General features: G+C 43.5%; 3 protein-coding genes across 3 annotated transcripts in view; 2 read left to right on the top strand and 1 right to left on the bottom strand.

The window, feature by feature from the left end:
- Positions 1 to 2,002, bottom strand: part of RGS14 (regulator of G protein signaling 14) — a 29,954-nt gene extending 27,952 nt beyond the window's left edge. Inside the window, exon 1 of the mRNA XM_044659819.1 lies at positions 1,937 to 2,002. Coding sequence (XP_044515754.1) covers positions 1,937 to 2,002 — 66 coding nt within the window. The remainder of the gene's footprint in view (positions 1 to 1,936) is intronic.
- Positions 2,003 to 5,368: 3,366 nt separating this feature from the next.
- LMAN2 (lectin, mannose binding 2) lies at positions 5,369 to 16,444 on the top strand. Its single transcript, XM_044661619.1, has 8 exons — positions 5,369 to 5,749; positions 6,000 to 6,118; positions 11,541 to 11,658; positions 11,997 to 12,076; positions 12,527 to 12,688; positions 12,832 to 12,946; positions 14,629 to 14,748; positions 15,596 to 16,444. Exons 1-8 carry the CDS (start codon positions 5,476 to 5,478, stop codon positions 15,754 to 15,756), a joined length of 1,149 nt encoding a protein of 382 aa, XP_044517554.1. The 5' UTR covers positions 5,369 to 5,475; the 3' UTR covers positions 15,757 to 16,444.
- Positions 16,445 to 18,598: 2,154 nt separating this feature from the next.
- On the top strand, positions 18,599 to 21,842 carry TMED9 (transmembrane p24 trafficking protein 9). Its single transcript, XM_044661618.1, has 5 exons — positions 18,599 to 18,803; positions 18,975 to 19,075; positions 19,674 to 19,799; positions 20,391 to 20,537; positions 20,744 to 21,842. The coding sequence occupies exons 1-5, from the start codon at positions 18,599 to 18,601 to the stop codon at positions 20,891 to 20,893; spliced, it is 729 nt and encodes a 242-aa protein (XP_044517553.1). The 3' UTR covers positions 20,894 to 21,842.
- Positions 21,843 to 22,203: the final 361 nt, after the last annotated feature.

Genomic DNA, 22,203 nt, shown 5'->3' with positions numbered 1-22,203 from the left:
TAGGAAGTGACGGAATAATCTGGAATTTGAACCCAGATGTTCTAAGACTCTCTCCACTGTAGTCCATGCATACTTGGGCACATGCACACACAAACAGTGGCACATGGTGCCATGCAGACATATACACATTTGCACTCCGAGAAAAAAACTTATAACACAAATGGACATTTTGTTCCAGAGGATAAAACTGCCCAATCCAGGAAGCCTGGACCAGGTTCTCAGCTCCTAGCCTCTCCTTTCCCTGCACAGAAGCTTCCTGGCCTTTGACCCGTATCACAGCCAGAAAACAACATTCTTCTCAGTCCCCAGGCCTCCTGCCTTTCCAAGGGGGACCAAAACCTGCCAGGAGTCTATGGGAGATAGCCAGCCAGCAGGGGAGTCACCTGGCCCTGAGTAGACTTGCTATTTCCTTTTCCTCTGGCCCCTTCCATAGCCTTGGCAAACAAAGTAGCCTTTTTCCTCCATTACTGGAAAATCTATGCCATTAGGAGAATGCTGCTGCAAGGCCCTCAAAATAGCTGAGCCTGTCTTCTCCTCTAGCCTGGGAGGATTGGGGCAGCTAGGTGGTGAAGTGGACAGATCATCAGACCTGGAGTCAGGAAGACCGAATTCAGATCTGGCCTCAGACACTTCCTAGTCATACAACCCTGGGCAGATCACATAACCCTGCTTGCCTCAGTTTTCTTATCTGTAAAGTGAGTCGGACAAGGAAAGGGCAAACCACTCCAGTATCTTTGCCAAGAAAAACCCAAATGGGGTGATGGAGAATTGGGCATGACTGCACAACAACACGTTATATCATTGAAATGAGGAATTCCCAGAGGAGGAAACTTTTACTAATAAGGCAAGGCAGCACCTTTTTTCTGTCACCTCTAACCTTAGAGAGTTGCCTAGAGCAGAAGTGAGGTTAAGTAACTTGCCCAGAGTCATAAAGCCAGGATATGTCAGAGGTAGGCCAGGGTCAGCTCCTTATTCATTAAGTTATTTGGCCATAGGGCTTTTACCCAACCACTTCCCCCAACCTTTTAAAATCAGCTCCTTTATCTCATTCCCCACAAGAGCTATCCCAAATCTCTCTTTCCTTCCTGCCTCACCAACTATACCCACAACCCCCATATCTGAAGCAAATAACCTAGGATTCTGCTTCACTGAGAAGGCTGAGATCTGCCAAATTAATTCCCTCAACTTCCTACATTCGATCCTCAAGCCTTCTCCATGCTATCACTCTTTTGTTCATCCTCCCAGCAAAGCACCAGAGAAGAGACATTAGAGTTTCCTGGGGACAGTCCCTCTCCCTGGGACCCTGATCCCCTTTGGGATCTCACTGTAGAAGTCAACCCATTTCTCTTATGCATATTTAAGCTCTCACCACCAACTCATTCTTATCTACCTTCAGGTAAACATGCTTAGGTCCTCCAAGTCCAACAATGCCTTCCACTAACCATTCTAAACCATCCATCATCCATCATTCTACCCCATCCTCTTTCTCTTCCCCTTTACCCGCAAACTAGCTGACAAAAAAGTCTTTCACACACAATGTCTCTCTACTTCCTCCTGACTCACTCTGTCAGTTTTTTGCCATCTTTTCCAGCTCTCCCAAAACAGCTCTCTAGAAAGTCATAAATAACTTCCCAATGGCTAAATCAGATGCCTTAAATTTTTTTGTTTTCTCTTCTTCTTGGAACTTTCTGCAGTTTCTGACACTGTGGACCATCTCGAGACCTTCTGAATATGCTTTCCTCTGACTTCACCACACTTACCCAGTTCTATTTCTCTAAAGAAGTCTTCAGTTTCTCTTGCCTCACTCATCATTTTTTTCCTTATCCCTCAAAGTGTATGTTCCACAAGGATCTGTCCTTGGTCCTCTTCTCTTCCCTATCCCCAGTGGTTAGCGCAGTTACTTGGGGATTTAAAAAATGCTTGTGGGCTGACTCACTGACTTTACATTCCCTTCCTCAGAAATTTCACTCCCACCCACAGCATTATAACCCATGACCTCCATGCCAGTGATTGCTAAATACTCATTTCCAGTCTTCTGTTAAGTTCTTAGTTAGTCTCCACTGCCTTCAGGACAGCTGAACTTGGACATGCCACCTATAGTTCAAAACAGACCACCTTTTCTATCCCTCCAAACTTGCTCCTCCTTCTGACTTTTCTATTTGTCTGTGGTACCACCACTTACCCAATCTCCCCTATTCATAACCTGTGGTTATCTTTTACTTTCCCCAATTCATTTTTTATGCATGCAATCAGTTACCAAGTCCTATTGGTTTTACTCTGCAACCTCTTTTAAATCTGTCTCCTTCCTCTGATCCAGATGCCAGGATCCTGGTATGAACCCTCATTTCTATTCACTTAAAACTAATGTAATAGTTTCCTTCTAGGCCTGCCCCTCTTCACGCTCTTCCATGCCTCCAAATATAGATTTCATAATACTTACAAAATAACCTTTCTTAGGTATAGTTTTGATCTTGTTACTCCTTAGTATAAAAAAATCTTCAGTGATTTACTGAGTTGTTTCAAATTATTCTCATTGGTATTTAAGGATCACTGTATTAAGGTACTACCTTACCTTTCTTTCTTTCTTTCTTTCTTTCTTTCTTTCTTTCTTTCTTTCTTTCTTTCTTTCTTTCTTTCTTTTTCTTTCTTTCTTTCTTTCTTTCTTTCTTTCTTTCTTTCTTTCTTTCTTTCTTTCTTTCTTTCTTTCTTTCTTTCTTCCTTCCTTCCTTCCTTCCTTCCTTTCTCTCTCTCTCTCTCTCTCTCTCTTTTTGGTAAGTCTTACCTTCTTTTGTAAAATGATACTAAGTCCAATGCAGAAGAAAACTAAGGGCTAAGTAATTTGGGCTAAATGACTTGCCCAGGGTCCCACATCTGGGAAATATTTGAGGCCAGATTTAACCCCAGATCCTCCCAACTCCAGGCCTGTTGCTCTTTCCACTGTGCTACCTAGCTTCCCTTACTTCACCTTTCTAACCCATTTTATATTTCTCTACTGTATGCATTCCATATTTTAGCGAAACTAGATAATCCTTTGCCTCTGAATATACCTTAATCTCTCATATTTTTATGTCTTTGCTGAAATTGTTCATTATATCTGAAAGGTCCTTTCTCCTGTTCTTTATCTATTGAATTCTTACTTATCCTTTAAGGTTGAATTCAAATGCTATCTCCTAATTCAAGCAGCCTTCCCTGATTCTCCCAGTCAGTAATGACCTTCTCTTGAAGGCTACATCAACTATTTTGTTTGATAATTCTCTAATGCAATGAAGAGGTAGCTAGGTGGTGAAGTGGATAGAGGCTGGAACTGCAGTCCAGTTCAAATCCAGCCTCAGACATTTATTACCTGTATGACTCTAGGCAAGTCATTTAACCTCTGTCTGCTTGGGTATTGAGAGGCTCTAATGCAATCATATTTATAAAGTGTTTTGATAGCTATTATTAAATTATCATGATACATTGAATATTATAAGCATCTGTGTTGTGATCTTATACCCTCATACACTACTACAAATTGTAAGCTGTAAACAATATAAGCTCCTTGACAATAGGGCTTGGGTCTTTAAGTTTTAAATCTTCTCCATCACCCAGCATGATGCTCACACAATAAGATCCTAATTTTTATCATTTATATTGTATTGGACCCACTAAGCAGCCTCATTCCTCCTTTAAAAATATTTTGTGGATGCCCTTTTCAACATCACTGTCACTTCCCAATAACTTACTGTACCCCACCCCCAGCCTCCTTTATAACAAAGAATTACTGTTAAACAAAACCAACCTGTTGGCTATTTCTGAAAATGTATGCCTCAGTCTGACCCTATAGTCTATCACCTCTCTGCTGAGAAGCAATTCTTTCTGTCCTTGAAAGCCACGATTAGTCACTACATTGATCACTCTGATCTTTCTTTGAAAGTCTGAAGTCTTTCAAAAGTTGCTTTCCTTAACACTATTATGATTATCATGCAAATTCTACTGCTTCTATTCAGTTTTTTATTAGCTTATACAAATCTATTCAAGTTTCTCTGAATTCTTCATATTCATCATCTCAATCCTCATTCCATTCCACCTCTCTGCAGCTTTTGATATTGTTGTCCACCTTCTCTCTTTTCTCTTCAGTCCTCTTGACTGCACATAATCATTTGCCTGTTTTCTCTTCTATTAGATTATGAACAACTTGAGAGAAGACATTGTACTTTGCCTCTTTTTGTATCCCCAGGTCTTAATATAATGTCTGGAACGGTACACAGTAGGTACTTAATAAATGTTTATTGATTGACCTACAATGCAATATATTCCATTACATTCGCATACATTTGTTCAGACATTCTCCAGCTTATGTGGGCACCCACTTTCCTTCTCTTTCCTTGGCTCTACAAAAATTTTTAATGCACTAATTCGCTTTTCTGCCTTCTCTTTGCCAGTCATTAGCCCAGCTTCCACAAACATACTGCATTAAGGAACCGGCAAAAGCAACTACTAAATGCGGGAATGATCAAGGGATGTTGGAGGTACCGAGTGGACTGTGAGAAATTGAATAGTGGCATACCCAAAGGTTCATTAGGGGGTCACTGAGTAGGAGGGTGAGGGATGAGTTTGGGAATGACGTAGGGGAGGGGGCTAGGGCGGAGCTGATGATTGTGGAATTGGAGGAGGTGGAGCTGGAGGAAGGCTATGGGGCGGGGACAGGGCGGGGCTAAAGCGCAGGGAAGGCGGGGTCAGGGCGGGGTTGGAGCTGGGGCGGAGCTAAGGGAGCTACAGCACAGGGGTGGAGCTAGAAGCTGGGCTGAGAGAACCAAGGCACGGAGGTGGAGCTAGAGGCGGTGCTAAGGAAACCAAAGTACGGGGGTGGGAATAGAGGAGGGGCCAAGGGAGCCAAAACACCGAGGTGAAGATAGGGGCGGACCTGAAGCATAGAGGTTGGGCCGGGGCGGGGCTGGAGCCCGGAGGTGGGACTAAAGCCGTGGACTTCGTTTGATTGACTACTTCCCAATGCTACCCAACTCAGAGAAGCGGCCCTATTTAGCACTCGAAACCGAAAGGGCAGATTGAGGCTCGTCGGAGCCTTAAGTCAATTGGAGGGGATGATATCGTCTTCCTCTTGCTACTCCCCTGGAGAACGCCGTTCACTCGGGCTACAAGATCCAAAATGCCCCACTCAGCGCTCTGTCTGGGAGCGAAAGTCCTGTGTAGTCCGGAACCTAAGGCACCAGGGATTCTGTAGATACTCCTGCTTCTTTATTGAATTCAGCCCCAAACGTGCTCATCCATGATTGGCTAAGGCTTGTAGAGGTTCCTCCCCCAACCCCACTCAAAAAGCCTGGAAGGCCAGATTTCTAGACTTCTTTGGGAACAGAAGGAAACTAGATACAAAGAAATTCAGCCGGCCAGATTATTGGCCTGTAGCTGCGGATCCCGTCTATTCTATTTTCCACCAACACCTCTTTCCTTTTGTTTCCGGTCGGAAGTCATTTGAGAATGCTCCCGGAAGGCGGAAGTAAAGCAGACGGAAGTTGGGGCGAGGCGAGGAGGATGGCGGCTGGAGCAGCAGCCAGGCTCTGTACAGTTTGGGGCTGGCGTTGGGGATGCCAGAGCTCGCGGATGGCGGGGAGCTTGAGCCCTTTCCCCTCAGTCCTCCTGTTGATTCTGCTCTTACTTCTCTCACCCGCTCCCCAACCCGCGGCCTCTGACATCACCAACGGCAACAATGAGCACCTGAAGCGCGAGCATTCGCTGATTAAACCCTACCAGGGTGAGCGAAGGGGGAGGGTACGGGGGCGTGACTCGAGGCGGGGAGGCCGAGCACCCTAGGGCTGCGGGATCGGCCTCTGGGGCGTGTTGGAGGGGGATGAGACTGGGGCCCCGTATTGCTGAAAAAGTTCCCATGGACTGCCCTTTCCTGGCCTGGCTCCTCTCTAGGACTTTTCTCCGTCACTCCTTCCTTCCCCACTCTCGGATTCCCCTGAATTGGTATCTCAGCCCACTCTCTGTTGATTTCGTAGGGGTTGGATCCAGCTCCATGCCCCTCTGGGATTTCCAAGGCAGCACCATGCTTACCAGCCAGTACATCCGCCTGACTCCCGATGAACCTAGCAAAGAGGGGTCTATCTGGAACCACCAGGTAATTTTCAGCACCTGCTTATGGACAGGGAGCAAGTGTTTTTTTCTTTTGGGCAAATTCTGTGGATTTAGGGAGTGTATTCTCTTCCATTTCCCCTTTTCTGGATCGCCAAAGGGGCGTCGCTCACAAAAGAGTTCTCCAATTAGGGGGAGTTTGTACAGAGTTTGAAATTCCTTAGGAAGACTCAGGAAAATGGGTGAAGGCTTGTTAGGGTGGCGTTGCTTAAGAACAGGGAGCCAAATGTGGGAATAAATTAGTTTGTGATAATGAAGACCTGGCTGGCTATACTTTTATAATACTGATATCACATCTTGATTCCATGTGGTCATATTTCTGAAGGTTTCCTTCTCAGGATGCCTCAAAATGAACACTCATGAGTGCAGCTTTGAGGAAACTAGAGGGAAATGAGAACTTTGTGGGCTAACAGCATTGGACTGAGGCCCCACTTAGAGAGGAGATGATTCTTTCTAAGCCTTTGATCTCCATACTGGAACTTTGGCTACCTGCCCAGTTTCCTCCCTTTGCTTTATCTTCTATCTTTTCTCCACTGAGTTCAAACAACCATACCTGCCCTGCAGTCACTATCTCCCCATGCCCTCAGTCACTATTTATTCATCCTTTTCACATCCAAGTTTCCTCTGGAGAACATTTATAATAGTTTCCCTGCATGAAGCTTTTATGTAGTCACAAAAAAAGTTAGATTATAGAATATCAGAACTGTAAAGGAGTTTTAGATAGATCAGCCAGTCTAATTTCACTGCAGAGTAGAAGGCTAAGCGGCTTGCTTAAGGTCATCTCCCTTTGATCCAGTTTGTTTCCCACACTTTCTACTTCAGAGATGGTGTTACTTAAGGAGGGAACCTCTTTCCTCACCTAGAGACTCAAATGTATCAAGCACCTACTACACGGCAGGTATTAGGAATATGGTGAAGATAAAAATAAAATAATTCCTTCTTACCATCTATGGGAAAAACAACATTTATGCAGATAAATACAAAATACATACTAAGAAAATTGGGAAGTAATGGGGAGAACACTAATAAGAAAAGGAAAGGTGATGTTTTGGAAGTAACACCTGAACTCATTCAGGAAGGGACCTGAGAATTCTGAGAGATGGAATTGAGAAGGGAGAGCATTCCAAGAATAGCAACTAGCCTGTGCAAAGGAATGGAGGAAGGAGATGACATATCATCTATGGCAAGCAGCAGGGAGGCCATTGTGGCTATAATATAGATTTTATAGGTATGGGAAGGTGGGATGATATATCTGTGTAAAATGTTAGTTTAGGGCCAGAATATGAAGGCTCTAAAATATCAAAGGCATTTGTATTTTATCCTAGAATCACTAATGAAGCTTTTTGAACAAAGAAGTGACATGTGCTTTAGGAATATCAGTTTGGTAGCTATATGGAGGGATGGTTTGAAAAAAGAAGAAACTATAGGCAAAGAAACTCATTAGGAATCTGTTGTAGTAATCCAGGCAAAAGGTTTTGAGTACCTGATTTGGAAGTGATGACCTTGTCAGTGTAAGGCAGAGGAATGGATACCACAAGTGTAGAAGCAACATGAATTAGTACTATGGCTTTAGGTACAGGATAGTAGAGAAGTGAGCATGACTGTCAAGATAGGTGGTGCTTCCTTTTTAGTAGAGTGGGAATCTGAGGTGCCTATAGTACATCTAGATAGATCTGGCCAGTATGGGTTTGATGATGTAGGAATGGAGTTTAATTGAGAAATAAGGGCTAGATTTTTGAACCTGCTAGTGATGATGATGATGGGCAAAGGTAGAGGAAGAGTAGAGGGGTGAGACACATCCCTTGTGGAATATTCATATGGAGGATACATGTTCTTTTCCTCACCCTATTCCACATCATGCTGTTTGTTTGTTTTTTAACCCTTACTTTCCATCTTAGAATCGATACTATGTATTGGTTCCAAGACAGAAGAGTGGTAAAGCCAAGGCAATGGGGGTCAAGTAACTTGCCCAAGGTCACACAGCTAGGAAGTGTCAGAGGCCTGATTTGAACCCAGGACCTCCTGTCTCTAGGTCTGGCTCTCAATCCACTGAGCTACCCAGCTGTCCCCCATGCTGTTTTTACAGTGAGTGTTATACTACATATTTGGTCTATATATGATGAAGTCTATAGTTGATTGTTTCCTTAGATACTTCCTTCCAGTTCTCCCTTCCCATTCACCTTTTTTTTTTTTTTTAAAACTCTTACCTTCTGTCTTAGAATTGATACTAAGTGACCCTTCTTAGCTTTATAACCCTGGTAACCCTGGGCAAGTCAATTAACCCCATTTCCTTGTCCTTACTACTCTTCTGCCTTTCTGAGACAGAAGGAAAGGGTTTTTAAAAAAAGAATTGATAAGAAGTATTGGTTCTCAGATAGAAGAGCAGTAAATGGGGATTAAGTTGACTTGCCTAGAATCACACAGCTAGGAAATATCTGAGGCCAGATTTGAACCCAGGACTTACCATTTCCAGACTTGGTTCTCTATTAGCTGAGTTAACTAGCTGCCTCTCTGCTTCTGGCCTCCTTTCACCTTTTCCATCTTCTCCTTTCCCCATGAAAGAAATTCAGTTTATTTTTTACTTTTCTTTCTTTATTCTTGACTTTTTTAATGTCTTGTGACAAGCAATTCATAGTTTGTTTTGATCAACTAACCTTCTCATCATGTCTGACTTTTCTTTACCCAATTACCTCATGCATGAGAGGCAGCACTATATAATAGAAAAGGCATTGTGTAGGCAATCAAAGCCTCTGGAGCTCGGCCCTGACACTAATTAGCTGTATGTTCTTGGCCAAGTCACTTGTCCTTTATGGGCCACAGTTTGTTTTTCTCTGTGAAGAGAGTGATTTCTTAGGTGCCCTCTAGCTCTGTAATTCTAGCCTAGTCCATTGTTAAGACTTGCTTTTTCTTTCTTCACATTCTGTTCTTAATACTTGAATGCCTCTTGTGTTGTTGTTATTCAGTCAACCAGTCACTCAGTCAATTATGTCCGACTCTTCATGACCCACATTATGGAGTTTTCTTGTCAAAGATACCGGAGAGGTTTAACATTTCCTTCTCTAGTGGAGTTAGGTAAATAGATATTAAGTAACTTGCCCAGGATCATACAGCTTTTTAAGTGGCTGAGGCTGAATTTGAACTCGGGTCATCCTGACCCCAGGCTCAATGCTCTATCCACTGAACCATTAGCAATTACCATCAATAAAAGCCTAAAAGCTTCAGAGGTCATCATGAGGCAGTTTTCAGGGACTTAAGCATGCCCTCCCATGCCACTCTCTATCCCCAAAACATCTTTGTCCTTCAAGTTCTTACTCTTCTGAAGAAAATTCCAAAGACTTCTTTCTTCCTCCAGGACTCAATGACCCTTTCTCTCCTCCCAGAGCTTATCTAGTAGTATGTTCTGTTCCAGTGCTTCCTACCTCAGTCTGTACTGAGAACCAGTAAATAAAGTACCTGATTACCTGAGCCTTCATGCTGGTACTGAGTTAAAACTGGTAGTGAAAGAAGCAGGATTTAGGAAAGATGAAGAAGAATTCATTTGGGGCTTTTTTGTTTTTAAGTTTAGGTTTTGAGAAATAAGTAGAGTTTTATAGACCAACATAACTCATCCCTAGCCCAGCATTTGGAAAACATAGTATTCCCCCATCCATCCCAAATAAAAGAAAATTTTCTTTAAAATAGAAGCTCAGAGTAATCAGAAACAAACAATAAAACAGGAAACACTTTCTGTAGCCATTTTTCAAACAACCAACTTCTGGAAATTTAAGTTCCAAGTCCAGGCTGCCCTTGCCTCACCGTGCCTCACATCTGTCTGGCACTCAGTCTAGGAGTAGAGGAAATACAGGAGGGAATTGGAGCTAGCTCTAACTGGCAAACCAATTATTAAAATTGTTTTTCTTTATTTTTGACACTTCAAGTGCTAAATTCTCTCTGTCCAGCTCCTCCCCACCCATTAAGAAGACAATCATTAGGATATCAATTGTACATGCAAAATCATGCAAAACATTTCCATATTTGCTTTGTTGCAACAAGAACAAAAAAGCAAGAGAAATAAAGGGGGGGAAATATGCTTCAGTCTGCACTCAGTTCATCAGTTCTCTCTGGAGGTAGAGAATATTTTTTATCATGGGTCCTTTAGAATTGCCATGGATCATTGTATCCTGCTTATAGCACAATAATATTCCATCGCATTTATATACCACCATTTGTTTAGCCATTCCCCACCTAAATTGCTAAATAACTTTATTTACTTTGTAGTTGTGCCTTAGTTTGTTCCTCTGTGTGTTTACAGTTGTAAGCATATCTGTGTGTTTCCACATTGGCTTCAGTATGCAATTGCCTGACAGCTAAAGAGAGAGCGCTTTTACTATTTCCAAGTTCCTTTCTGTGTCTGTGTGCTTTATTTTTCAGTTGTATAAACTGAGCAGTCCTCCTGGAGCATGGATGTTTTCCATCTAAGACCTTATAAAGCATACATTTAGGGTAGTTCCTACTGTGACTTGTGAGTTCCCTGGCACATGAGCAACATAGCTTGATCCCTATGGTGGTGGTATACAAGTGTTGACACTGAGAATTATAGGTATGAAAATAAGAAGGGACCCCAGAGACCAAGATCCAAGTGATTCCTTTGTTTAATAGATGAAGAAACTTAGATCATAAGTCATGTTTCTTGTATAAAGTCAAAGAACCATGGGAGTTAGAGCTGGAAGAGACTTGTAGAGACACCAAGCTCCTTTATTATTTTATAGCTAAGAAAACTCAAGACCCATAGAGGGAAAGTCCAGGCATGAGCCCACATAAACAGTAACTCACAGGGCTGGGAGTCATAGTCAGGTCTTCTGACTCCCATTCTAGTGCTCTTTGCACAATATCATGCTCCAGCCTTCTCTCTGACTGTCTGTAACCCATCATATTTTTTTTTTTTTAGATATTTTTTTTTTAAACCCTTGTACTTCGGTGTATTATCTCATAGGTGGAAGATTGGTAAGGGTGGGCAATGGGGGTCAAGTGACTTGCCCAGGGTCACACAGCTGGGAAGTGGCTGAGGCCGGGTTTGAACCTAGGACCTCCTGTCTCTAGGCCTGACTCTTACTCCACTGAGCTACGCAGCTGCCCCTGTAACCCATCATATTTTGTGAGGATAGAGCAGAATTGCTGTGAGGCCCATTTAGGTTTGGCATTATGATTCAGAAATGTCAAGATATACAAAGGTATCTTTGGGATTATGAGGACTAGATCCACTGAATAACAAAGTTATTCCAGGAGTGATAAGGGGATTAAAAATCAAAAAGAGTTGAATTTACTGGCCTTTACCTCTTAGGAATTGGCTTTTTTTTTAACAGAGATAAAACAAAATCCAGTGGTTTATAGAACTGTGGCCAACACTAACAGCCTCTGTTCTCTACCAGCCCTGCTTCCTCAAGGATTGGGAGATGCATGTCCATTTTAAAGTCCATGGCATTGGGAAGAAGAGCCTCCATGGAGATGGCTTTGCTCTGTGGTACACCAGGGACCGCCTTATGCCAGGTGGGTTAAGATGGCCAGACTCTCTGCACTGGGCATTGTGACAAACATGTCCTTCCTTTACCTTTAACCCTTGGAAATGGTGGCCCTCCAAGAATAAGCTCAAAGCTCACAGCAGTCCAATCATTCCCATCACTAGAGGTTAGGCCAGTACTATTCTGGGCCAACATCATTATGTTTGTGATATTCCATGGGGAAGGGTTTGTTGGAGACTGATGAGTATATACTCTCTGCTGCCTGGGAAGCACATAAAATGATAAGATCACTTTTTGCTCTGTTCTTGGGGGATAAGGAATCTTTTTAAACTATGGGCCTGGAACCCTCCTTTTTACTTACTCTAGGTCCTGTATTTGGAAGCAAAGACAACTTCCATGGATTGGCCATCTTCCTGGACACTTACCCCAATGATGAATCTACTGAGGTGGGATCCTGGTTATTAATGAATAAAATTGGAATATATTATGGGGGAGCCAGGCCCTGAATCATTCAGTCTGGAATTTGTGCCTAATCACTGAATAGAATTATTGTTTCCCTTTAGATCACAGGATTTTAAATTAGAAAGGACTTAGAAATCCATCTCGTCCAACCTCTTATAGTTCCTAGATAGAGTGCAGAAGGGGACAGGAACCCTTTATATTTTAAAGATGAGGAAATGGAGACCCAAAGAGATGAAGTGCCTTACCCAGAGTTTCCACTGGTACCAAGTATTAGAGTGGCTATTTAAATCCTTATTCTTTGACTGAATCCAGGGCTCCTTTCACTGTCCCGTGCTATTGCCTTGAATTTGGGCTAAACTCTTTATTTCTTTTTTTGGGTAGGGAACCAGTGGATCAGGCATTGGAATAACAGATGTCTCTGTGTCTTCCTGTAGCGTGTATTCCCATATATATCAGTGATGGTGAATAATGGCTCCCTGAAATATGATCACAGCAAGGATGGAAGATGGACTGAACTGGCAGGCTGCACAGCTGACTTCCGCAACCAAAATCATGATACCTTCCTGGCTGTGCGCTACTCTCGAGGCCGCTTGACAGTGAGCAGCATGAATACCTGTGGACTTCCTTTTAGGATCGGGGCACTGCAGACTTGAGCCCAGGGCTATTATTGGGAAGCTAAGGGAGGGCCGGGATGGGGTGGCAGCCAGGTTTCTCCTAATCTTTCATCTCTGCATCCCAGGTGATGACGGATGTGGAAGATAAGAATGAATGGAAGAACTGTATCGACATCTCTGGAGTGCAGCTGCCCACTGGCTACTACTTTGGTGCCTCGGCTGGCACGGGTGACCTTTCTGGTGAGAACCTTAGGGAGTGAGTAAACTGAGGTGTTTGTGAGAATCACTTCCAATGAGGCATGGGACAAGTTGGGGCAACTTCAGTATCATGTGAATGTGTGTGTGTGGGCAGGACATCCGTTTTTCTAACTCCTTTCTTAGGTTCAATCAAGATAAACATGGTGTCTAGAACATACTAGGTGACAGTACTACTGACTTGAGTTGCTCAGACCACATCTGGATCATTATGATTGGTTCTGGGTGCCATATTTTAAGAAGGGCATTGGTTGCAAGATTGTGGGAAGCATCTAGGATTAAAGGGGCAAAGGGGGGGCAGAGTTAGGTGACTCTGTGGATAGGGAGCCAAGCCTGGAGACACAAGGTCCTGGGTTCAAATTTGGCCTCAGATAGTTCCAACCAGTGAGATCCTGGGCAAGTCACTTAACCTCAATTACCTAATGTTACTGTTCTTCTGCCTTGGATCAGGAATTCAGTATCAAAGACAGAAGGTAAGAGTTTAAAAAAAAAAAGAATTAGTTAAAGGAGAGGAAAATGTGGAGGAGAGGAGACTTAGATAAGGCCATGACTTCTGTCTTCAATTAAATTTGATTCTCCCTGGTTCCAGATAGTAGAATTAGGAGCAGTGGGTAGAAATTGTTAGAGAAATTAGTTTGCACTTGATGTAAAGAAAAACTTGCTGACAATTAGAGCTTTCAGAAATGGAATGGGATGCCTTAGGACTTAATGAATTCTAAGATTCTAGGATTCTAGATAAGTCCACTTTCAGGCTTGCTGGGGTTACCAAATAGGTAGACCAGGGAGATGTTATAGATCTAGCATACCTCTATGTCAGCAGAGTGTTTGAGAGTACCTCCTATAAATATGTCCCTGTTAACAAGATTTAGAAAACTGTGAGCTTGATGAGAGATGGATTCAATACTGGTCAAAAGACCAGACTCAGAGTGCTGAGCAGTGGTCTGATGGCAACTTAGAATGACATCTAGTGGCAGCTGCAGGCCTTTACTTTCCCCTCTGTTCTGTTTGGACATTTTTATCAGTCACTTGGATGAAGGAATACATGGAATTTTTCCCAAATATACAAACTAGCAGAAGTAGGGCCAACAATGAGAGTAATAGGGAAGGCAGATAGCAACTTTGTAGATGGAGGAACTTTATATTAGGAAGAGCTGTCAAAAAAAATTTAGTTTTTTAGGAAGGTAGTGAGTTTTCACTCAGTTGGAGCAGAGCTAGATAGGCTGTTATCAAAGATGCTATAAACTGGGTCCATGCTTGAAGGTAAGGCTTATGCTAGATAACCTCTAAGATCCTTTCCTACTGAAATTCTATTATTCTGAGCTTTTCTTTGGGGAGGAATTCTTTTACCTGGAGAAAGAATGAAGGGCTTCAATGGCTAGACTGTAGGACTACTTAAAAAGATGACATTTGAATTGAGTTATCAAAGAAAGATAGAAATTCCACTAGGTGAAGAAGGGAATGGGATTTCATTTCAGGGATAGGGAACTATTAAAGTCATGGCAGTAAGATCACAGAGCACATTCTGATGAGTTTAAGGCACAAAGTAGTGCAGAGCTAAAGGCTTTCCAGGGCTTCCTCCAGTTCTTTCTCTGGTGATCCGGTTAGATGGGTGGGTAGGTACATTTACAGGAAAGAGCTTCAGTTCCTTGTATGCCCTTGTTCTGTAGACAATCATGACATCATCTCAATGAAGTTATTCCAGTTGATGGTGGAACACACTCCAGAAGAGGATAACATTGACTGGACCAAGATCGAGCCCAGTGTCAGCTTCCTCAAGTCACCCAAAGGTGCATCTCCAACCTACCCTTGGACACCCTGGCATGCTTCTGGGACCTTTAGCAAGAAGCTGTGGCTTTGGCTAGAATAATAGAATTTGAACTGTGACCAGTGAGGTGGGGAGCCTGGGGCTATATAATTGGATATAGTGATGCTGTGGATTCTAACAGAGAGCTCATGAAGTGATAGAAAGAACCCTTAGACATTTGGAGAACAAGGATCTGTGTTCAGTTCTCAGTGTTTGCTGCTGACTACTTGTATGAATTTGGGTGAACCACTCTGGGGGCCTCAGTTTCATTATCTGTAAAATGAAAGTGTTGCTCTAGAGAGCCTTTGAGGTCCCTTCTAGCTCTAAGTCTATGATTTTGTTGTGAATTCTTTAAGGAATAGGACCATATTCACTGACATAGAATTCAATTCCCCCTACCCATCCCATTCCACTCAGCTTTAGTAAATGGATTGAGTTGCTTTGGTCAGAAAAATTCATCTCATCACAGCCAGCTCTCTGGTAATGTACCTCTCCACATTTATACAGGTTCATTCTTTGAATGACAGGTACAATATATCACTGGGCCTATCCTTAAAACCTTCCTTACTTTGTAGGACCTTCCAAAGCTTGTACTCCATTTGTATATAGCCAGGATATAATAATCAAGACCACTTAAATGCCATGGCCACTGAAGGGAAACAGTAGTAAAAAGTCCTTGTTACTCTTGCGCTCCTGGAAGGCCTAGTCTTAGCCTTCAGCTGTGGTTTGGCTTGGCTCAGCTTTCCAAGGGATTCACTGCATCTGGGAGAGGGCCAGGGGAATAACCTTCTCCTAATATCCTGTTCTTAGTCTCTTCTCTGCTTTCTTAGACAATGTGGACGACCCCACAGGGAACTTCCGAAGTGGTCCCCTGACAGGGTGGAAGGTGTTCCTGCTGCTGCTCTGTGCCCTGTTGGGTATCATCGTGTGTGCCGTGGTGGGAGCTGTGGTGTTTCAGAAGCGACAGGAGAGGAACAAGCGTTTCTACTGATTTGGTGTGGGGAAAGAGGATTGGATGTGGGAGAAGGGGAGCCTGCCCCAGGGGTTCAGGCAGTAATGTGAACTTTTCTACTTGGGGATTGTACAAAAAAAAAAAAAACAACCTTATTTCTTAACCTGTTTGAAAGAAATAATTTTAAAGTATTTTCGTACATTTTGTTTCTAGCCCAAGTTAGGGCAAGTGACGAGAACTTGGGGACTGTGGCCTAGAGTCAGTTCAGCCTGGAGAGTGGAGAAAAGAAGGGAAGGAGAAAAGCCTGGCTTATCTGGTCTGTGACTGGGCCTTAGTTGCTATCTCCTGCCCCATGGATAGGTCCTCCCCATCCTAGCTCTGAGCCCAGCAACAGTGAAAGGAAGCTGTTTATTGAGTGCTTATCCCTGCTTTTGTCCCCTGCTTGGGCTTTGGGGCAGTGTGTGCTCTCTAGGAAGAGGCATTAATGTTGGTGACTTGTCTCCACTTTTACAGCCTATTAACAGCAGGGCTCAAAAGTGCTAGCAGGTATTCCTGGTTCTGGGGTGTCCTTCCATCTACCTCCTGAACCAGACCCAGGGCCAAGGAAAGGTGGTCAGGGCTGCAGCCTGGACTTGATGTGAAATGAAAGAATGCCGTGAGTGAGGCTGCAGCTCTGGAAAGCAATGGACTGTGAAGTTTTGCATAATAAAGTGAATAACCAAACTCATGATCTTGTTGAAAAGGCCTTTCTTCACTTATGTCATATTGGTATTATGGCACCATCTTCACTTTTCATTGTGCAAATATTTATTACCTATAATGTAGAACATTGTTCTTAGATTTGGGGGGAGATAAAATTAAGTCAGTCTTTTCCCTCTTGGAATTCATTTTGTATTAGGGAGAAAACGAATGCACACAACTGGGGTTATAGATTCATACCTTTAAATAGCTCAAAGGAGAAGGTCATTCCTGATAGGGGATAACAGTAAGTTTCCTGCAAGGAAAGATAACATTTGAATTAGATTGTAGAAGATGGGTAGAAATCCCAGCAGATGAAGAAGGTCATAAGTGACATTTCAGGGATGGGGAACTGTTCTGGTGAGTTGAGGGTACAAAACAGCCCTGTTTGGCTGAAAGCTGTTTTATGGAGGGATGTTAGTGTGGCATTGTGCTGAAAAGGTGAAGTAGCACACAGTGCAGGGACTGGAGGTGTGGGACATTTTAAATGGCAGGCAAGTATATTTGTTCTTTACTTAGTAGGCAAGGGAGCCATTGAAGATTTTGGAGGAGGAAGACTTAATAAAACTTAATAGTTTGGTCCAGAACTATTAGTTAATATAGGAAACATCTGCTGAAGAAATTCCCTTAACCAATGTAGGTTAGCAACTGTTCTGCGACATCTGTTAGTCTCTAGTGCAATTGTCCAGAGTGGGAAACTGAAGAAAATCAGATCTTTGGTATTCAGTCAAATATGACTTAAAATAAGTCATTTAGCATTTTAGAAAATTTCCAAATGGCTCGTTTCCTACAGGTTCCAGCAACCTGAAGTACTAGTGTATTTGTAAAGCATTTTTTATTTTACAAAACATTCACATCAGCTTGCTCATTACTTCCTCTTGATTAGAGGCAGCATAGCTGAGTGGATAGAGAGCAATCTTTGGAATAAAAAAGGCCTCTACTGAATCTTCCCCTTAATATTTGTATAAACACTTTAAGTTATTTACCCTTTCAGTACCTCAAGCAACTCAAGATAAAGTTATAGACCATCCTCTGGGTAATTTCAACACTATGAAATTAAACCCTGACAAAAATTTTGATGTGATTCTTTCACAGGTGAGGAAGTAAAAGTTCTGAGGTTGTGGATGGCCCTGGGGCCACACTGCAAAAGAATAGTAGTCAATTCCTTGGCATTTTCCTCTGTTCTTTCATTGGGTTTCAGGGTCCCTAAAAGCTGCTTTATATGCTTTTTCTTTGTATGTGATTCCAGTAGCCATAAGCAGTGTTTGAATTCCCACATTTCTTTGCCCTCTCAAGTCATCTGAAGCCTGAAAGTTAGACTCCCAGGGTTGGAAAGGTCCTCAAAGGTCACTTAGTCACAACCTATAAATAAATTTGTTCAATCCACAACCAAGCAGCAGTTCCCTCTACATGATGGGCTGCTTGAAGACCATTAGAAGCAACCCATTCCACTTTTGGACAGTTTCTGTATGTCAGAAACATTTTCTTTTTTTATTGAATGAAAATCTGCCTGTCTAATTACTAATCCCTAATCCCTGTGGAGCCACGTGAAATAAAATCCTTCAAAGCACATATAGTAGTTTGTCCCATCCCTTCAACTTCACTCAATGTTAAATATCTCCATTTCCATCAACTGGTCCTCAGAGGGACCAAGTCCTGTTACCAGCTTGGAACTAATGGCAATTTGTTCGTGAAATTGAACTCAATAGTGCAGATGTGTCTGACCGAGGCTAAGAGGAAAGAAAATCTTTTTTGCATATCTATTACAAACCTCCCAAATAGCTCCTAGGAGGTAGTAAAGGATAATTGTCTCCATTTTGAAAAAAAGGATGCAGGGACTGAGAATAAAGGTTGACGTCAGAACTGAGTAAGAACCTGAGGTTCCAGACATCTAATCTAGAACTTCGTGTTCTGCGTCCCACTCCCGGCAAAAGGTTGAAGCCTCCCACCCTCACATTGTCTAAGGCGAGCAAAGAACCTAGAAGAGCCCCGGAAATGGAGCCCTAAAGGGGGCGGTGCCCGGAGAACCCGAGCGCCATGCCTCTCGGGAGTTGTAGTTCTGAGCTGAGAGACTCAACGTCCCACAAGGCTGCGCGGCGACGCAAGGACAGGACGTGGCAGAGCGGCCGGCTGGTCGGAGAAGATGGCGGCGGAGCGGAACACGCTCGGGGCCAGAGCCGGGGTCTGGATCGCGGTAAGAGCCGGGAGCCGGCGCGGGTCGGTCCGCTTATTTCCTCTCTTGCTCCTGCTCGGGTTGGCTACCCGCAGCTCCGCTCTCTACTTCCACATCGGAGAGACGGAGAAGAAGTGCTTCATTGAGGAGATCCCGGACGAGACTATGGTTATAGGTACGGAGGTGTGGGGGGCGAGAATAATACCTGGGACTGAGCCGGGGTCACGTGACCCCGCGAGGCAAGCAAGAGGGGCGACTGGCCCTGCTGGGGGGCGGTGACCCGCCCAGGTCGGGAGCAGTTTACTCGTTTCCCCAGCAGAGCTCCTCTTCCCCTTTCTCCGCGCAGGGAACTACCGGACCCAGCTGTATGACAAGCAGCGGGAGGAGTACCAGCCCGCCACCCCTGGCCTGGGCATGTTCGTGGAAGTTAAAGACCCGGATGACAAGGTGAGAGCCCCTGGGGCTCTGGAATGTAGGGCCGGGGAAGGGGTGGCCCCACCCTGTATCCGCTTGTAAAACCTGCGGAGTGAGTCTGGACAGACAAGTGCATTAGAGGGGTCTTTCCAGCTGTTCCTGTCTACCACTCTCCTCATCAGTTCTTGAGTTCTGTCACCACCTCCTTCCCAGTTCTGTATGTAGAGCCGCGCCTTCGTATTTAGATTGAAAGCCTCACCAGGGCAGGACCGCTCTGATGTATGAGCTTGTGGGCAAGTCACTTCCCTTCTGGACTAAAGTTTGCTCATCTGTAAAATGGGAAGGGTGGACTCCTTGGTCTCTAATTCAGGCATTCTATGATTTGAACCCTTTGAGAAATTGGCAATTTTGGATAGAGCCCAAGACTCCCCTGCTTCACCTGCCCCACTAGGGATCAAAAACCTCAAATTGCCTTGTCCACATTTTCCATTTCCCACCTGTGAGATGGGCTATGAATAACAGTCTCTTAGCAAGATTCCAAGAACTGGGTGACACTCTGGCATATTATGAAGTTATAAGCCAAGTTTCTATCAGCTGTTAACCACAAAGGCCTCTCTCCCCTTCCCCCCAGGTTATTCTTTCTAGGCAATATGGTTCAGAGGGCAGATTCACTTTCACTTCTCACACTCCTGGAGAGCACCAGATCTGCTTACACTCCAATTCCACCAAATTTTCCCTCTTTGCTGGAGGTATGCTGGTAAGTATCAGGAAAAGGTCTTAGCCAAATTGGCAAAAAATAAGGACAGTTGGGGAAAGAGTTACAAGGCAGGCAGTGAAGCAACTTGGGTTCTAAACCTGGCTTTATCACTACTTGGTGCTCTTGGGTAAATTACCTTTCAGATTACACAGTTTTCACATGTGTATAATAAAGCATTTAGGTCATCTTTTAAGTAAGTTCCCTGTTAGCTCTGACATATGATTCAGAATCATTTTCCTCTTCTAATGTTCACTTGTCTCCTTTGTAAAATGAAGACATTGCAGTAGATAATCTTGATCTCTCTGGTTCCCCCAGCTCTAACATTATATATTTCTAGAATCTCTATTCTCTTATAACAAGTATTTGGTGGTCTCTGGGTGGGTGAAGGAATCCAGGTAGAATGAGTAGTTTTCAGGACATAATGTGCCATAAAGGCAGAGTAATAAGGAAGGAAGGAATAATTGGTTTGGGGTAGTTGGAGATTGCATGTCCTGGACCAGATTTGGTTGTGTTAAGTGCCTGGCTTGTACACAGAGCTTTGTACCTTGACTTATATATTTGTATCTTCTCTCTTTTTCCCCCTTCTGCCAGAGGGTTCACCTGGACATTCAGGTAGGTGAACATGCCAATGACTATGCAGAGATTGCTGCCAAAGACAAGCTGAGTGAGTTGCAGCTTCGAGTTCGGCAGCTAGTAGAGCAAGTAGAACAGATACAGAAGGAGCAGAATTACCAGAGGGTAAGAGAATCAGTAGGGGATGGGAGATATGGGACTCCTGGGTGGAATACTATTCAGTGGAAAGGATAGCCATTCTTTCTTCATGGCTGGCCTTCTATCACCATTAGCCTCTGGGATCTAGATTAGTTCTAAAGATCCTTTGGGATATGGATAATGAGGTACTATGAGTATGATTGTTTGCAAAAATCTTTTTCCCTTTCCTATAGTGGCGAGAAGAGAGGTTTCGACAGACCAGTGAAAGCACCAATCAGCGAGTTCTGTGGTGGTCCATTGTCCAGACTCTAATCCTTGTGGCCATTGGTGTCTGGCAGATGAGGCACCTCAAGAGTTTCTTTGAAGCCAAGAAGCTGGTGTGAGAGGTCCAGGACACGGGGGCAAGAGAGTTTCTTCCCAGAATGCAGGACTCATGGGACTGTCTTTGGCTTATCCTGCCTCTTCTTCCAGCCACAACTGATGCCCCTTCTTGCTGACTCTGATGGGAATTGGAAAGCCTAGGACATTTTCCTATCTCCCAGGGCAGGCTCCCTTGTTCCCATAAAAAGGGAAGGGGTTTGGAAATGGGTTTCTTTCTGTCAATACAGGGAAGAGAATGGGTTTCCAGCCATAAGGAAACCCACTCTCCTCCCCTGGCTAACTTTGCCTCTGCCTTTGACCAACTCTTTGGAGAGTGAATCAGAAAGCAGCTGGTATCCTCACCCTGGAGGATGTTTGCAAATAGCTTTATTATCTTTGCTGAGTTGGTGCCTAGTGTGAGTCCAGCCCTTTCCCCTTGGGTTCAGTGTCCTTTGCTGGGGCTCTTTGCAGTAATCCCCCTGGGGAATGGGTCTAAGAGAAATCGCTGCTGGTGAAAGAGATTACAGGCCATTCAGCACTTCTAAAAAACCAGTGTTAACTTTTCAGGGATTGAGAGTTGGCTTTTGATTTCCTTTAAAAGTCTTCCTTTGTTGGCTTGGCATTTTGGAATTGGGCTGGAGTGTAGATAGCTTGGGGGCTTTCTTATTCTCTCACCTTGACCTCTTGGGTCTGGGGTCTCTCTAGTGAGATACCTCTCAGAGTTAGGCCCCAATAAAAATGCATTGTGGGAAGATCAACTCTGGGAAGGGTGAATTAATTTTATTCAACCCTTTTCAGAGTTCAGTTTATCCTCTCTAGGTTCTGGGCTAGAGTGAATAGAGTCAGGCCAAGTGGCTTAAGCACTGGGTAGAGGGGGATTGGGGCTGCAGGGATCTTAGTTACAATTTCATTGTGAATACCTCCTGGTTTGTTACATGGATTTCCCAATAAAAAAACATTTTTGGCCTGGTATCCTGTCTTAATCTGGATATATACTTAGGTCTAACCTTTGGAACACCCTGTGCTCTACTCAATTATGCCATGGGTAATGAAGATAAATATGAATTAGTTGGATTTTAAGGAACTCAATTTGGAGAGGCAAAAACTCCAAAAAGTTAATTATAGTAATTACAAATATATCCCTATAGTACTATCTGACTATATACACATGCACATATGTATACACCCACAAATTTGTCTATTTAGGATTTTTAGAACTACAGATGTTAATGGGAAGGAAGTCAGTAATTTCTTTTTTTATTTGAAAAATTTTATTTGATTTAGAATATTTTTCCATGGTTACATGATTATGATTCATTTCTTTTCCTCCCCA

Source organism: Gracilinanus agilis, chromosome 2 (assembly GCF_016433145.1).
Source record: "Gracilinanus agilis isolate LMUSP501 chromosome 2, AgileGrace, whole genome shotgun sequence".
NCBI lineage: Eukaryota > Metazoa > Chordata > Mammalia > Didelphimorphia > Didelphidae > Gracilinanus > Gracilinanus agilis.
The sequence above is the reverse complement of the archived record's forward strand: the minus strand, read 5'-3'. Positions and strand labels throughout refer to the sequence as shown.

Bases quoted from the DNA above. Each gene is read 5' to 3' on its own strand.
- LMAN2 (XM_044661619.1), top strand. From the start codon at position 5,476: ATGCTCCCGGAAGGCGGAAGTAAAGCAGACGGAAGTTGGGGCGAGGCG. The intron at 5,750-5,999 runs GTGAGCGAAGGG...TTGATTTCGTAG, and splicing joins GCTGATTAAACCCTACCAGG to GGGTTGGATCCAGCTCCATG. The intron at 12,077-12,526 runs GTGGGATCCTGG...GTCTTCCTGTAG, and splicing joins CCAATGATGAATCTACTGAG to CGTGTATTCCCATATATATC.
- TMED9 (XM_044661618.1), top strand. From the start codon at position 18,599: ATGGCGGCGGAGCGGAACACGCTCGGGGCCAGAGCCGGGGTCTGGATC. The intron at 18,804-18,974 runs GTACGGAGGTGT...TTCTCCGCGCAG, and splicing joins GGACGAGACTATGGTTATAG to GGAACTACCGGACCCAGCTG. The intron at 19,076-19,673 runs GTGAGAGCCCCT...CCTTCCCCCCAG, and splicing joins TTAAAGACCCGGATGACAAG to GTTATTCTTTCTAGGCAATA.